Source organism: Helianthus annuus, chromosome 5 (assembly GCF_002127325.2).
Source record: "Helianthus annuus cultivar XRQ/B chromosome 5, HanXRQr2.0-SUNRISE, whole genome shotgun sequence".
In the NCBI taxonomy this organism is placed as follows: domain Eukaryota; kingdom Viridiplantae; phylum Streptophyta; class Magnoliopsida; order Asterales; family Asteraceae; genus Helianthus; species Helianthus annuus.
The window spans coordinates 99,602,102-99,618,917 of NC_035437.2; the positions used below are offsets into that span (position 1 = coordinate 99,602,102).

Below are 16,816 nucleotides of genomic sequence, written 5' to 3' on the forward strand. Positions count from 1 at the left end.
AATTTATTAAATAAAAAAACTGCAAAAAAAAGAATTAATATTTCTGCATTTTTCTGGCTAAAAAATCCAGAAATAATTTGTAATACACAAAACCTGTTTTACAAAACTCACTGAAGTTACAATGACATAAATTCAAAAATCATGCGTCACAACGCAAGTTCCAATATGTTTAAACTGTAAGCTAATACAATTTAACGTAATTCAAAAAAGATATCAAAAACTACATCTAATTAGAGGGGGGACGCCAATTCTTCATAAATTCTTGAAGTTGTTTTTGAAGTTCTTCCCTTGCTTTCCTTTCTTCGTCAAGACGAGTTGCAAGTAGGTTCCTTTAAACCACGAACAAACAGGCTTGAACCGGTAAAAAACTTGTCTTAATCGCCAAAAGTAGTTTCAAACGCTTTGAATCAGTCTAAACAATCTAGACCAGTGTAAAACAGCCGAAAACAAGTCTGAAACACCTAACAATGGCCTGGACCGGACGTGCGCCTTGCTTGTCTCGAGCCTGCGCTTTTTAAGATCTTACACCCAGGCGACATGCTCATCCTTTGCACGTTGTGTGGGCTTTGAGCCTTTAACTATCAGTATACAACTGACTGCATTCAGCACAAAAGATGAGCTCACTCTAAAATCCAAAAGACATGGAGACAATTAAATATAATTTAGGTATTTTATCTAACATTCCAACTTCTAGAGAATAGAGGATATAAGAACATCATACTTTCATTAATTAGTTTACAAAAAATTCTAATGCAAAACTTAATAAAGAAAGTCTTGTTTATGCAGTTTTAATGAACAAAAGATATCCATTTAGTATGCCTTTACGAAAAATAAAAATTTATATCAGTTAGGATAAAAGTGACTAACCACAGTTAGTGGTGCAAACTAGCCGAGCCGAGCCCGAGCTCGAGCCAACATATGAAAGCTCGAGCTCGAGCTCGAGCTCGAGCTCGGCTCGTTTAGTATTTATTAATTAATTTATATTAATTATAAATTTATAATTATTATTATACATATAATTTAGTTATTTTTTTATATTTATATAAATGGTAATTATTATTATTATTATATAAATATATGTTTAATATATTAATAAAAAATATATAAACAAAAGCTTGTTTACATTCGCGAGCCGGTTCGATAAGATAAGCTCGGGCTCGTTTACTAAATGAGCTTGTTTTTAGGCTCGGGCTCGAGCTCGTTTAAGCTCGGCTCGTTTGAGCTTTTTTTTAGCCGAGCTCGAGTAGCTCGGCTCGTATGCACCCCTAGGTCCACAGTGTTGCATAAAACCTTAGACTAGTCTGTGAGTACACATTTCAAGCTTGCTCTAAGAAAAATGAATCCACTATGTTCAACTGCTAAAGGCAAGCTACATGGCATAATCTAATAAGATATGTAGACTACAAGACAGTTGTATTTCACTAAATTCTGTCGACCGCAAGAGCTTAATCTTTTATATAAGTCACCCACACAAAATTAATAAGCATTAATCAGTGGAAATGACTAGGGAATCTCTTGGTGGTGGTGGTGGTGATAAAGCTAAATCATTTGATATTATAACTCACAAAATCCAAGCTGATATTACTGAAAAATATAAAATTTTGTATAATCATCACTCGTGCAAGGATCAGGTAGTCAAAGTAAAAGTCAAGCAAATTGTATGGACAGTAGGCATTCAAGGACCACTAGTTTTGGCTATAAGAGTCGCTCACGGTGCCTGCTGAAAATGTATGGTATAGCTACACTCACTTTATATTAAACTAGAGATACAACTTTGACCCCTTTACTTAATAATGGCTTGATTCTGGTTATGACAGATTCTAGTTATGTTTTACCTAATAAATTAAAAAGAAACAGGTTACATGTCAAAGGGATTAGAAGTCCCACGAGTATCTTTTAATAACAAAATGCCTCGTCTACGTGATGCGCAAACTTCATGCATCACTACTTCGCCACTCTTTTGAAAACAAAGCTCTCACCTAAACACGCTTAAGTATGGAGTTTCGCTGGGATTCGGAACATCAGTGGTGGTATGATCGCAACCTCTATATCAAACTATTCATAAGAAAATTAGCATCAAACATACAAGACATGAAGAGATCTAAAATTTCTACATGAAGTAAAGGAGTATCCTGATGTAGACTATTTAGTTATGATTGTCTAAAGAACCTAAAAGTATGCCAAGAATCCTTCCACTAGTCACTAAGACCTACAAAGAGTTACAGTACATACCTTCATACTATAAACACCAGTGCACTACAATATCAACCATTGTACTCCCACCACCCTTCCTCTATTTAACAATCTGTTTTCACCATTAATTAACAGCATACCTTATATTATTCTTCTCATAGTCATGGTCAACTTTCAGATAAACTCACAATTTATCCTCTAGTTGATAATAGCTTGCAACGCAATCCTACTAGTCGAGGGAAGACACTTAAGACCCTTGAAACAAAAAACACAAAATACACATACCTCCAATGCATTGCAAAACCCTTTAACAGCGGCACCAAAGCAGGCCATTCGTTCACCCTAGGTAGCAGTCCCGGAGCAGGCCATTCGTTCACCAAACAAGGGTCGTATTCTAATTCAGAAGCAGTTGTTGATGCGTTCAAACCCAGAAAACCTGGAAACAGCCCGGGTGCTGGTCATTCTATACACATCAAAATATCAAATTAGGGCTTCAAACTTAGAACTAAAGAACAAAAGTTCAAGAAATAATATCAAATCAGAAACATACATACATACATACATACATACATACATACATACATACATACATACATACATACATACATACATACGTATCTACGTATCTACGTAGTACGTACGTACCTACCTACCTACCTACCTACCTACATACATACCTACATACATACCTACATACATACATACACGCATACATACACGCATACATACACGCATACATACACGCATACATACACGCATACATACACGCATACATACACGCATCCATGCATGCATGCATACATACATACATACATACATACAATCATCCATACATAGATACTGCATGCATGCATACATACATGCATGCATGCATACATACATGCATGCATGCATACATACATACATAGATACATACATACATACATACATACATACATACATACATACATACATACATACATACATACATACATACATACATACATACATACATACATACATACATACATACATACATACATACATACATACATACATACATACATACATACATACATACATACATACATACATACATACATACATACATACATACATACATACATACATGCATACATACGCACATACATACACACACACATACATACACACACACACACATACACACACACACATACATACACACACACACACATACATACCTATATAGATACAAACGTGCATATACGTACACATACATACATACCCACTTACACTAATACATGTATATAGATACTCACATTATACTCATATGCATACGTCCACATAGTTACGTACATTTAATATTTAAAATAAGAATAACTATATAGGTTGTTTCTTACACATTTGTGACAAATCCTTAAATGTCATAAGAAATGTGTCACAGCTTGCAATGGATTTAAGCATTTTCTCATAAATCCGTAAGCAATTGTATCAATACAGGATTGTTTCCTACACCTTTGTGACCATTTGCAATGGATTTAAGCATTTTGTCATAAATGCGTAGGAAATTGTATTGATACAAGGATATTTATCGGAAATGTGTCACAAGTTGTGACGCAATCCCGACGGATGATTTATGAATCTATATTTTTTCATAAATCCGTAGGCAATTGTATTGATACATGGATTGTTTCCTACGTCTTTGTGACAATTTGCAATGGATTTAAGCATTTTGTCATAAATGCGTAGGAAATTTTATTGATACAAGGATATTTGTCAGAAATGTGTCACAAGTTGTGACGCAATCCCGACGGATGGTTTATGAATCTATATTTTGTCATAAATCCGTAGGAAATTGTATTGATACATGGATTGTTTCCTACGCCTTTTTGACAATTTGCAATAGATTTAAGCATTTTGTCATAAATGCGTAGGAAATTGTATTGATACAAGGATATTTGTCAGAAATGTGTCACAAGTTGTGACGCAATCCCGACGGATGGTTTATTTTAATTAATAAATAAATATCTTGTCAGAATTGTGTAGAAAAAATGCTATCATTTTCCCTTATTTATTTTGCATATGTTAATATTTATTCGGTAAACAATTATAATTATCCTTTGGAGATTATTTGTGACAGATTTGTGACGCAACTGTTAATTAAGTAGGGTTTCTTATTTTTTGTAGGAAACTTGTCACAAGTTGTAACGGAATTCCGACGGATGGTTTAAGTTAATAAAAAAATAAATATTCCGTCATAAATGTGTAGGAAACAATATAATTTCTGACAGATTTGTGACGCAACTGTCAATTAGTTAGGGTTTTCTTATTTTTCGTCACAAATTTGTAGGAAACAATATTATTTTCCCTTATTTATTTGGCTTATATAAATATTTATTCGGTAAAGAATAATAATTAGCCTTTTGTAGGTTATTTCTGACAAATTTGTGATGCAACTGTCAATTAATTAGGGTTTTCTTGTTTTTCGTCATGGATGCATCGAAAATTTGTAACAAAATCATGAATTTTTTTTTTTTTTTGTAGGAAATTCGTCATAAAGGTGTTGTAATCTGTGACGAAAAAAATTGTGTAGGAAATTTCTGTAGCAAATTGTCCCCTTTTCTAGTAGTGCTTACTCTACAAATGATCTTGTATGGTAATTTAGATCTTGTAAGGTAATCTTGTAGAGTAATTTTGAATTGTATGTTGTTTGATAAACTTGTAGAGTAATTTTAATTCACTTGTAGAGTAATTTTGATGCAGAGTAATTTTGATACACTTGTAGAGTAATTTTGATAATTACCCTACAAGATCAAAATTACTCTACAAGAACATTTTTCAAAATTACTCTACAGGATCAAAATTACTCTACAGGATCATTTGTAGAGTAATTTTGATAATTACTAATAATTACGAAAATGTCACCGTGTTTTTTCAGCAAAACCTTCAGTTCGTACGTTTTGTATGTTAAAGTAATTTGTATTTGATCTTTTGTCCTTAACTAATAGCTCCTCTTCTAGTCCTTCATAAACCAAGAACATATCCTTAGTCCTTCTCAAGTACTTAAGAATGTTCTTCACTGCAGTCCAATGATCCCTTCGAGATTCTATTGATATCTACTCATCATGCTCAAAGCATACGGCACATCAGGTCTAGTACAGAAACATGACATACAAAATGGAACCGATAACATAAACATATGGAACCAATTCCATCTTCTTTTTTTCCTCACCCTACTATGGGCACTGTTTGTTATTCAGTATCGTTCCATGTGCCATTGGAAATCATCCTCGCTTAGAATCATGCAATGAGACACATCGAAGGACTTTATCAATGTATGTACTTTGACTTAAACCTATTAGCCGTGTGATCTATCTATATAGATCTTTATTCTCATAATATATGCGGCTTCGCCAAGATCTTTCATCGCGAAACACTTTCCCAGCTTGGATACAATGTCCTTTGTTGGAAATTTAATAAATAATATTATATTATGAGTTAATATAATGAATATTTAATAATTAAGCCAAGATGAATGAGAGATCTTGTGCATTAAGTTTGTGTGTTGGAACCATAAACATGTGGGAAATTCAGCTTGTCCCACATAGGTAGAGAGATAAATCTTTTATGGATTTATAATTACAACTTTCTACACGAATGTATTCTTGTGTGACAACTCACACCCAGTGGTAGCCAGGAGGGTGCGAAGCACCCAACACGCACACGCACACGCGCCCGTGCCCAGGACGAGGGCGATGGACGCAATGTGGCACTTTGATGGCGCACTTTGCACTTCGCACGCTCGCATCGCCGCGAGCCGCTTGGAGCCGCCTTAAGTATTTTTATATGTGTCTTGTCCGGGTGTTGTCAACTAAAGACTGTTCAAATTCCACCAGTCAAATGATTAAGTTACAAAATTAATTATGCCATTGAATTCTAAATTTATTTTATAGGTTTCAGAATTCATTGTGCTATTGAATTCTATAACTGATTTTATTGAAGGGTGCATTCAATATTCAGTTATCTTATTCGAATTCTAATCAGTATAAATACAAAGCTTTGTGCTTTGTTTTATACACACTGAAAATCGTATGGTTCATACCACACACACAGCTTCAAACGATTTCCCTAATTTTGAATCTCTACGCGCTCTTGTTTCAGGTATTTTTTCAGGTGCTAGGCTAATCCTGGCAGTACAATCTGCTTAGGCTGTTGTACCCTGGGAAACAGACGGGTTCACCTGGGTGGCCCGAAATCTGTTTTAAGGGAAGCATGATCTTCACGTGCCTCAGTCACCGCTGATTTCTTGTAACATGTTCTTAGTATTATTTACATTTCTTGTATTGTAATTTCTTTCAGTTTAGTTCTGTTCCTCTTTATGTATTGTATTCAGAATGTTTATTAATAAAAATTGTTATTTTATTTATTTTGTGAATGGTTGTCCTATAAGCTTAAAACAGATTTTTAAAACCCGTTCACTGTTTTGGTTTTTAAAAATTTTTATAAACAATTTGTTTTGTTCATTAACAAACTTTTGTAGTTTGTATTGGTTTTCTGTAAACCAATCTGTTTCTGCCATAAACTGATTGAATTTTTATTCTTGTTTCAGAAATGGCTACTGTTTCAGCAACCACGTCAACCACTGTTGGATCCACATCCACTACCATGGGACCATTAGTTGGTACCCAAGCGGCTCAAGCAGTTGCTAACCATGCTGAAAAACCAGAGAAGTTCATTGGTTTGAATTTTAAGAGATTGCAACAAAAGATGTTGTTCTATCTGACCACTCTAAACCTTGCGAGGTTTTTGACGGAGTCCCTCCTGTTCTCGCAGAAGGGACAACTGATGTCCAATCTATGAGTGCTGTTGAGGCTTGGTAACAAAGGCAACAAGTTCAAAGGTAAAGGGAAAAACACAGTTGGTGACCTTGGCCCAAAGAAAGGTGGTGTGAAAAAGAAGGTTGGCCCTTTCAAAGGGAAATGTTACAACTGTGGACAAACTGGTCACGTTGCTAACCAGTGCAAAGAGCCTAAACGTGACACGGCTCTTATGGTTGATGATGATGATGATGGTATGCCCTTAGTGGCCATGATCTCAGACCTCACTGCCATGACGGAGGTAAATTTGGTGGCTAATGAGTCAAAAGGGTGGTGAGTTGATACTGGGGCAACCTGCCATGTGTGCCCAGATAGGACCCTCTTTAATACGTTTAAAGAGGTGGTGGGAGAAAAGCTGTACATGGGTAATGCTGCTACAGCTGATATCAAGGGAGAAGGTGATGTGATCTTGAAGTGGACTTCTGGGAAAGAGCTCACTTTGAAGAGTGTGCTTTATGTTCCAGACCTGCGCAAGAGTCTTGTGTCGGGTTGGATGTTTAACAAGCATGGGTTTCGTTTGGTTTTTGAAAGTGATAAGTTTGTTTTAACTAAGTGTGGTATGTTTGTTGGAAAGGGCTATGCCCAAAATGGCATGTTTAAACTTAATGTAATGGCTGTCAAGAAAAACATGAATAAAAGTGCTAGTACTTCTGCTTACTTGGTTGAGTCTCCTAATGTTTGGCATGGACGTCTTGGTCATGTAAATTTTAACTCGATGCGTCGTTTAATCAAATTAGATTACATACCAACTTTTTCCATTGACTCTAAAACAAAATGTAAAACTTGTGTTGAAGCCAAACAAACAAGATCATCCTTCAAATCAGTTGAAAGAATAACGGAACCCCTTAATTTGATTCACACTGATGTTTGTGACTTAAAATCAATTCCCACCAGAGGTGGTAATAAATATTTTATTACCTTTATCGATGACAATACAAGATATTGTTATGTTTACTTACTTAAGAGTAAGGATGAAGCAATTGACAAGTTTATCTTGTATAAAGCTGAAGTTGAGAATCAACTTAACAAGAAAATAAAACGTGTGAGAAGTGATAGAGGAGGTGAATATGTTTCACCATTTGGGGAAGTATGTGCAAAAAGTGGCATAATACACGAGTGTACCCCTCCTTATACACCCCAATCAAATGGCATCACGGAGCGAAAGAATCGTACACTAAAAGAAATGATGAATGCCATGTTGATAAGTTCTGGGATGAGCCAGGACATGTGGGGGGGAGGCCATTTTGTCGGCCAATTTTTTATTAAACAAAATAACTTTCAAGAATAAGGATGTAACACCTCATGAGTTGTAGTGGGGACATAAATCATCCTATAAATACTTGAAAGTGTGGGGGTGCCTGGCCAAGGTGATTGTTACACCCCCTAAGGCACTTAGAATAGGGCCAAAAACTGTTGATTGCATTTTCATTGGATATGCCAACAACGGTAGCTCACATCGTTTTCTTGTATATGAATCCAAGAATCCTGATGTGCACAAGGATTCTATCATAGAGACAAGCCTAGGAAATGTGACTTACTTTGAAGAAGAGTTTCCAATGTTAGTACAAACTCATGCGAGTTCTTCAACAACCAATCATACAAGTTCATCAACAATGGTTGATGAGACTGTTCGAGAGGAAACTCAAGAACAATTAGAGGTTGAAGAGGGTGAGCGAAGAAGAAGTAAAAGGAAAAGGACTGAGAAATCCTTTGGGCCTGACTTTCTTACATTCATGGTTGAGAGTAGGGGTGAGCAAATTAACCACCATAACCGATAACCGAACCATAACCAAACCACTAATAACCGATAACCAATATAACCAATGGTTATGGTTATGAAACTTTGTATAACCTCTCAATCGGTTATGGTTATGGTTATGAAGCTTTGGTTAACCGATATAACCGAAACCGAACCGAACTTGTAATGTTAACTTTATAAAATGGATTTGTGTTTTACAAAACCATATAGAGGGTTTTTACTAAGATAAAAGTATGTTAGTAACAAAATGATCTTGATGTAGATGTCATTTATTTTGATAAAGAACTAAGGTGTTATGGCCATAATTTTTTTTTTGTTTGAGAATTACCTTATTAAAAAGAACCCCAAATTGGTAGTTTAACCAAAACGTTTAGTCTCCGTTATCTTACAAAATAGGCTCAAGCTAAGTTCAAATCGTGCATAACCCTATTTATTTCAAACCTTGCTTGGTTACTTAACCGAAATTAACCAAAACCGAACCATAACCGACTTCATAACCGATTAACCGTAACCGAAGTTTGGTTATGGTTATGGTTACCAAAACTCCATAACCGAACTAGCGGTTAGGGTTATGGTTAATAGTAAAAACCGAACCAAACCGACCCATGCACACCCCTAGTTGAGAGTGAGCCTCAAACCTATCGAGAAGCAGTCACCTCTTCATATGGACCTCAATGGAAAGAAGCCATCAAGAGTGAAATTGATTCTATCTTGCAGAATCATACTTGGGAGCTAGTAGTTCTTCCACCAGGGTGCAAGCCACTTGGACATCGATGGATATTCAAGAAAAAGATGAAAGCCGATGGCTCTGTTGACAAGTATAAGGCAAGGCTTGTGATCAAAGGGTTTAGACAAAAGGAAGGTCTTGACTATTTTGACACATACTCGCCTGTGACCAGAATAACCTTTATTAGATTGGTGCTTGCAATTGCAACTTTGAGAAATTTGGAAATACATCAAATGGATGTAAAAACTGCATTTCTCAATGGGGAATTAGAGGAAGAGATTTACATGGAGCAACCAGAGGGTTTCTCTGCTCCTGACCAAGAGGGCAAAGTGTGTAAACTCGTCAAGTCATTATATGGATTGAAGCAAGCTCCAAAACAATGGCATCAAAAGTTTGACCAAGTTATGCTTAACAGTGGTTTAAAAATAAATGAGTGCGACAAATGTGTCTATGTGAAAGACACTTCTAAAGGTTATGTGATCTTATGCCTTTATGTAGATGATATACTTATCATTGGGAGTGATGATAAGATGATCAGATCTACTAAAGACATGTTGAAAGCGAGATTTGACATGAAAGATATGGGTCTAGCTGATGTGATTCTTGGAGTAAAGATCATTAGGACCCAAACTAGTTTGGTGCTAAGTTAATCTCATTATGTGGATAAGATCCTTGAGAAGTTCAATCCTAGGGACACGAGTGTGGCTCAAATTCCAATTGATACCTCTCAACATTTGTCAAAGAATAAAGGCGAGAGTGTTGCTCAATTGGAGTACTCAAGGATCATTGGCAGTCTTATGTATCTCATGTCATGTACTCGACCAGACTTAGCATATGCTGTGAGTAGGCTAAGTAGATATACTAGTAATCCTAGTTCAGAGCACTGGAAGGGTATGACAAGATTGTTAAGGTATTTGAGATACACGAGAAATTATGGACTGCATTATGGCCAAAATCCAGCTGCCGTGGAAGGATTCAGTGATGCCAACTGGATATCTGATACAAAAGATTCTAGATCTACAAGTGGTTATGTGTTTACCCTTGGAGGAGCAGCTATATCTTAGAAGTCGTCCAAACAAACTCTTATAGCTAGATCCACGATGGAATCTGAGTTTATCGCGTTAGATAAAGCTGGAGAAGAGGCAGAATGGCTGCGTCAATTCTTGGAATATGTTCCAAGATGGCCTAAGCCTGTGACTGCTATTTGCATACATTGTGATTGCCAATCAGCTATTGGTAGAGCTCAAATTGCAATGTATAATGGCAGATCAAGGCACATGCAACGTCGGCATAACACATACGACAACTACTCTCAACTGGAGTTATCACGATTGACTATGTGAGGTCAAAGGATAACATTGCGGATTCGCTTACAAAAGGCTTAAGCAGAGAGGTAGTACATAAGTCATCGATGGGAATGGGACTAAAGCCCTTGGAGTAAGTTTGTATAACGGAAAACCTATCCTAGAAGATTGGAGATCCCATGATCTAGGCTCAATAGGACCACCTAACTGTACGAACTGAGATCACTGTGGGGGAGTACCTCAACGTACAAAGGGAGTTACAAACTTCCTAGTCCATTCCTACTTATAATCAGTGATATCAAGAGAGGTTAAGCATATGGCTTTTAATGATTTGTAAATCACCTATGTTAGAGAGAAGTGGGGTCGCTTCAAATGGAATTGGGGGCACAATTCCTAGAGCTCTCGCAGAACCAGGATGGTGCTCCATGACCATAACGGACACAACTATGAGGGGTTAGCCAGAACAGGAAGAGTAATTTGTGATGTGTAATAACATCTACGTAAAAAGGGGTTGGTTCAAGGACATCGCGTCTACTAACCGCTAGGAGACTAAGTATATGTCACAAAGGAGGGTTCAAAGGGAAACCTACCTATCCTGCATTACTTAACCGCGGAAATTTTATCATGACGCTTGAGTGTATGGGAAATTGTGCTTGTCCCACATAGGTGGAGAGATAAATCTTTTGTGGATTTATAATTAGAACTTTCTACACGAATGTATTCTTGTGTGACAACTCACACCCAGTTGTAGCCAGAAGGGTGCGAAGCACCCGACACGTGCACGCGCCCGGGCACGGAACCGGGACGAGGGCGATGGACGCAATGTGGCGCTTTGATGGCGCACTTTGCACTTCGCATTGTCAACTAGAGACTGTTCAAATTCCACCAGTCAAATGATTAAGTTACAGAATTAATTATGCCATTGAATTCTAAATTTATTTTATAGGTTTCAGAATTCATTGTGCTATTGAATTCTATAACTGATTTTATTGAAGGGTGCATTCAATATTCAGTTATCTTATTCGAATTCTAATCAGTATAAATACAAAGCTTTGTGCTTTGTTTTATACACATTGAAAATCGTATGGTTCATACCACACACAGAGCTTCAAACGATTTCCCTAATTTTGAATCTCTACGCACTCTTATTTCAGGTATTTTTTCAGTTGCTAGGCTAATCCCGGCAATACAATCTGCTTAGGCTGTTGTACCCTGGGAAATAGACGGGTTCACCTGGGTGGCCCGAAATCTGTTTTAAGGGAAGCGTGATCTTCACGTGCCTCAGTCACCGTTGTTTTCTTGTAACATGTTCTTAGTTTAATTTAAATTTCTTGTATTGTAATTTCTTTCAGTTTAGTTCTGTTCCTCTTTGTGTATTGTATTCAGAATGTTTATTAATAAAATTGTTATTTTATTTATTTTGTGAATGATTGTTCTACATCACCTAGGAACATTGTTTCCAATGGCAGTATGCCATCTACATATAATATCAAGATTGTTATATAGCTCCCATTTGCCTTATTGTAAACACACGTATTATAAACCATATAGGAACACTTATTGAAATGATATAGGCGCAAAATAGTCTTTTCGTTGAATACTAGTAACGACGTGTTCAAAAGAGACGTAAAGTGTAGTGAAAAACAAACCTAAAGGACTCAAGTATCCATTGTTTTCAAAATAAGGACTCAAATTGATCGTTCATCGTACCTCACTTCAAAGATGCAAATTACACTTTACTCAAAAATAAAATAAATTAAATTAAATTAAATTAAAAATAAGGTTTGATTGAGAAGACTTGGGCGATAGAAAGGTTGAAGGTTGATAAAAATCCATCCTCGCCCTACTCATCGCTGTGGTTCTGCCGACTCCAAATTAACGAACAACTTCTTTCTTCATCAGGTTAATCAATCTTCTTACCCGTACCTGGATCTCATATTGATTTTGTAGGTCTTATCTTTTTTTGTTAGGTTTCCAGATTTAGTGTCTGAAATTAACGTGTTAGTAATTTGATTGAAACATACAAAGATTTTGTTTTGTTTATTGACAACCGTGTCTTGTGTTTTTCCCCTAAGTGGTGATGGCATCTGTCTCGAGTCAGCCTCAGTTCCGGTACACGCAGACCCCATCAAAGGTTCTTCATCTGAGGAACTTGCCTTGGGAGTGCACTGAAGAAGAATTAATTGAACTTGGAAAGCCCTTTGGTAAAGTTGTCAACACTAAATGTAATGTTGGAGCTAACAGAAATCAAGCCTTTATTGAGTTTGTGAGTCATCCCATTATTATTTTTATTTTTATTTTTCAACTCCCATACTCTCTCTCTATGTCTGTGTGTTAATTCATGTGGTGGTGGTCTTGTAGGCTGAACAAAATCAAGCAATTGCTATGATATCGTACTACGCTTCATCGTCCGAACCGGCACAGGTACGAGGGAAAACCGTCTACCTACAGTACTCCAACCGGCAAGAAATTGTGAACAACAAAACGTCTGCAGATGTTGCTGGAAATGTACTTTTGGTAACGATTGAGGGTAATGATGCCCGCTCTGTCAGCATTGATGTCTTACACCTGGTAAGTTAAGTTAACCTCGTCATCTACTGCATATCATAATATAACAATGAAGCTAACTTATCGGGAGATAGATAGGTTGTAGCAAATGGTTGTTGTTGTTTGACGTGATGAAATGTAAATGGATGAGCAGGCAGGCCCATGTCAAGGATTAATCTTCGATGGCAGCTAATTGCTTCGGGAGAAAGAGCGCATGTGTGTTTGTCTCCTTTTCTCCTTTCCCCTTCCTTAACACTCGCTCTTTCTTCCTCCTCTCATCTTTTCCTATCCCTACATATTATTATTATAAGATTTTAGGATAGTTTTTTAACACCCTCTTTTACTGGATTTTTAATCTTGCTTTTGAGTTTTCAACAATCAATTTGGGAAACGATAATCCTTCCTTACTGTGATCTGTCCCACCAAAACTCACAAGATACTTTGTCAATTCTTTATCATCTTTATCTATGGTATATTTTTTTAATCAAAATATTAATCTTAGGGGCTGTTTGGCAACTTCTAAATGGTTAAGTGCTGAATTAATAAGAGGTCTGAACCATTAAGTGCTGAACCAGTAAGAGGTCTGAACCATTAAGAGCCAGTATAATGCTTAACCGTTCATAGGCAAATGTCTGACCAATTCAGATTAGAGGTCTTAATCATTCAGATTCAGTATAAAACTTAACCATTCAGAGGCAATTGTCTGAACCATTCAGACATCTGCTCGCGAAACAAACAGTCTGAACCATTAAGTGTTGAATCAGTAAGAGGTCTGAACCATTAAGAGCCTCATTAAGAGGTAAACAAACAGCCCCTTAACTAATATGTTTGCTTAAGTACTTATTTTGAGAAGGTACCTCTTGTTACTTATATGATGGTGTATATATACAACCTCTACATGCAGTAATTATATTTCTGAATTTAGTCTCTTCATTGTTATTTTGTAACTAGTGCTTGCATAGAAGCCTGTTTGAAATCGCGGCTGTATAACGCAAATCTAACACTGTGTGCCTCTAGGTGTTCTCTGCATTTGGGTTTGTGCATAAAATCACAACTTTTGAGAAGACAGCTGGATTTCAGGTGTGTGCAAGATTTTACTTTCAAGCATGACCGCATTAGAAAGTATATTTATATATGCATTTCAGGCTCTGGTACAGTTTACTGATTCGGAAACTGCTACTTCTGCGAAGGATGCTCTTGACGGGAGGAGCATTCCCAGGTGATTGCATCTCTTCTGGATTCTTTCAATATCCAAAGCAGATCAATGTTTCTTTTCGACTTTTCGTAACTTACTGGATTCCTTGATGGTGGTGCAGTTATTTGATTCCGGAGCTGGGACCATGTTCTCTGAAGATAACGTATTCTGCGCATACAGATTTGAGTGTTAAATTCCAGAGTCATCGTAGCAGGTAAACCGATCATCAAAATCATGTCAACTTTCTGAGAAATTTTGTGTTGATAGAAGCGTTTCTTTTTATTGGTTTAGGGATTATACCAACCCTATGCTTCCGGTTGCATCCTCAGCAATAGATGCTACTGGTCAGGTGCGTGTTTCTTAAATTACGTGTTTATGCTTTGATTCATATTAACCTTGTTACTTTTGCAGTTCAGTTTGGGTATAAACGGGAATAAGATTGAATCGGAGAGCAATGTTCTTCTTGCTTCTATTGAAAACATGCAATATGCAGTCACTCTGGAAGTATTACAGATGGTATCTCAAGTGCTATGAATGTTTATGCAAGCTTCATGTATTTTATTAATTAATTAATTTGTATTAATCGATCAGGTGTTCTCTGCTTTTGGCCCTGTCTTGAAGATTGCAATGTTTGACAAAAATGGAGGACTTCAAGCTTTAATCCAGTACCCTGGTGAGTTACTGTTTCATTTTTAAGCATTTAGCTTTGGGGGGGGGGGGGGGGGGGAGGGGGTAGGCTTTTTTAGGTTTTTTGGTGTGTTCACATTGGTTTTCATGGTTCTTACAATAAAGGTGATTCTCAAATGAACCTTACCCTACATATATATATATAACGAGAAAGTTGTAAATTGATCGGACAAATTGCAGATGTTCAGACCGCTGTGGTTGCCAAGGAAGCCTTGGAGGGACACTGCATATATGATGGAGGGTTTTGCAAGCTTCACATCTCTTATTCTCGTCACACTGATCTAAGTATTAAGGTATTATTAACACTCTACAAATAATATTAAACGATATATGGGGTTGCATCTTTGACTGGTGATTTTCAGGTGAACAATGATCGGAGTAGAGATTACACAATGCCAGCTGCCCCAATGATGAACGCACAACCATCAATCTTGGGGCAACAACCACCATCGGCCGCCCCACAATACAATGCCGCCAACCAGTACATGCCAGCCCCCCAGCCTTCTGCAGGGTGGGTTCAAGGTCCTTCGGCAGGGCCTCAATCCATGCCGATGCAGCAAATGCATAATCACCAGTACATGCCACAGCAGGGGGGCATGCCACCATCTGAAATGGGTCGTGGGCCGACCCATTTTAATGGTCAAAATGGATACCCACAAGGTGGAGCACCGCCACGTTACCATCAATAGAATCCTTCTTTGGACTTTTTACTTGTTATTTTATATGTTTTTAAGATCTTTTTTTTTTGTGTGTGTGGGAACTATAAAATTTGTTGGAGATGGACCTGGTGATATCATCTCATTTACCAGATGTAGTGAAATGTGAAATTAAGTGATTTGGAAAACCCGAAATAATAGCTATATGAATTGCCTTGCACCTAATGAAGCCAACAGGTTGGTCTTGGTATTTCAAAAAGGCAGCATCTTGTTGCGCTAAAATGGTAATGGTTATGAAGCTGTCGCGCTTTTATTGTAGTGATTGATAGTTTGTTGTCTTGTTAAGATTGTAGTAATCAACTGCACAATGAAGATTGCCCTTCTCTTGCTTTTTTAATCTTAATGTAAAGGAAGGTAAAGATTACTTCAAATAACGGGCATTTGTTTTAAGGAAAGGTAAACAAAATTGAGCTTCGTTGTGTGTGATTATGGAATTTGAAACTTGAAATTAGTTAGGGGTTGTTTGGCAACATCTGAATGGTTAAGTGTTGAACCAGTAAGAGGTCTAAACTATTAATAGTTTGTATAATGATTAACCGTTCAGATGCAAATGTCTGACCAATTCAAATTATAGGTCTTAACCATTCAGACTCTGTATAAATATTAACTATTCAGAGGCAAATGTCTAAACCATTCAGACATTTGCTCGTGAAACAAACAGTCTGAATCATTAAGTGTCGAACCAGTAAGATGTCTGGACCATTAAGAGCCTCATTAAGAGGTAAACAAACAGCCTCTTAGAGCACACGGGGTGGTCTGTTATACCACCCCCATCACGCGTGAAACCACAACGGAACACCGCCGCCGCCAACATTTTAACGCGTTATTTTCGTAACGCGAGGAAAGTATA

General features: G+C 37.0%; 1 protein-coding gene across 2 annotated transcripts; it reads left to right on the forward strand.

The window, feature by feature from the left end:
• The first annotated feature begins 12,563 nt into the window (after positions 1-12,563).
• LOC110872292 (polypyrimidine tract-binding protein homolog 2) lies at positions 12,564-16,161 on the forward strand. Of its 2 annotated transcripts, XM_035990233.1 has the most exons (12): positions 12,614-12,723; positions 12,897-13,087; positions 13,183-13,392; positions 13,523-13,584; positions 14,386-14,448; positions 14,514-14,587; positions 14,685-14,777; positions 14,855-14,912; positions 14,975-15,079; positions 15,155-15,236; positions 15,431-15,543; positions 15,613-16,161. In XM_035990233.1, exons 4-12 carry the CDS (start codon positions 13,531-13,533, stop codon positions 15,937-15,939), a joined length of 969 nt encoding a protein of 322 aa, XP_035846126.1. In that variant the 5' UTR covers positions 12,614-12,723; positions 12,897-13,087; positions 13,183-13,392; positions 13,523-13,530; the 3' UTR covers positions 15,940-16,161. The 2 variants fall into 2 exon arrangements, with proteins under 2 accessions (XP_021976756.1, XP_035846126.1); XM_022121064.2 differs by lacking the exon at positions 13,523-13,584 and having other exon boundaries at positions 12,564-12,723.
• The last annotated feature ends 655 nt before the right edge of the window (positions 16,162-16,816 follow it).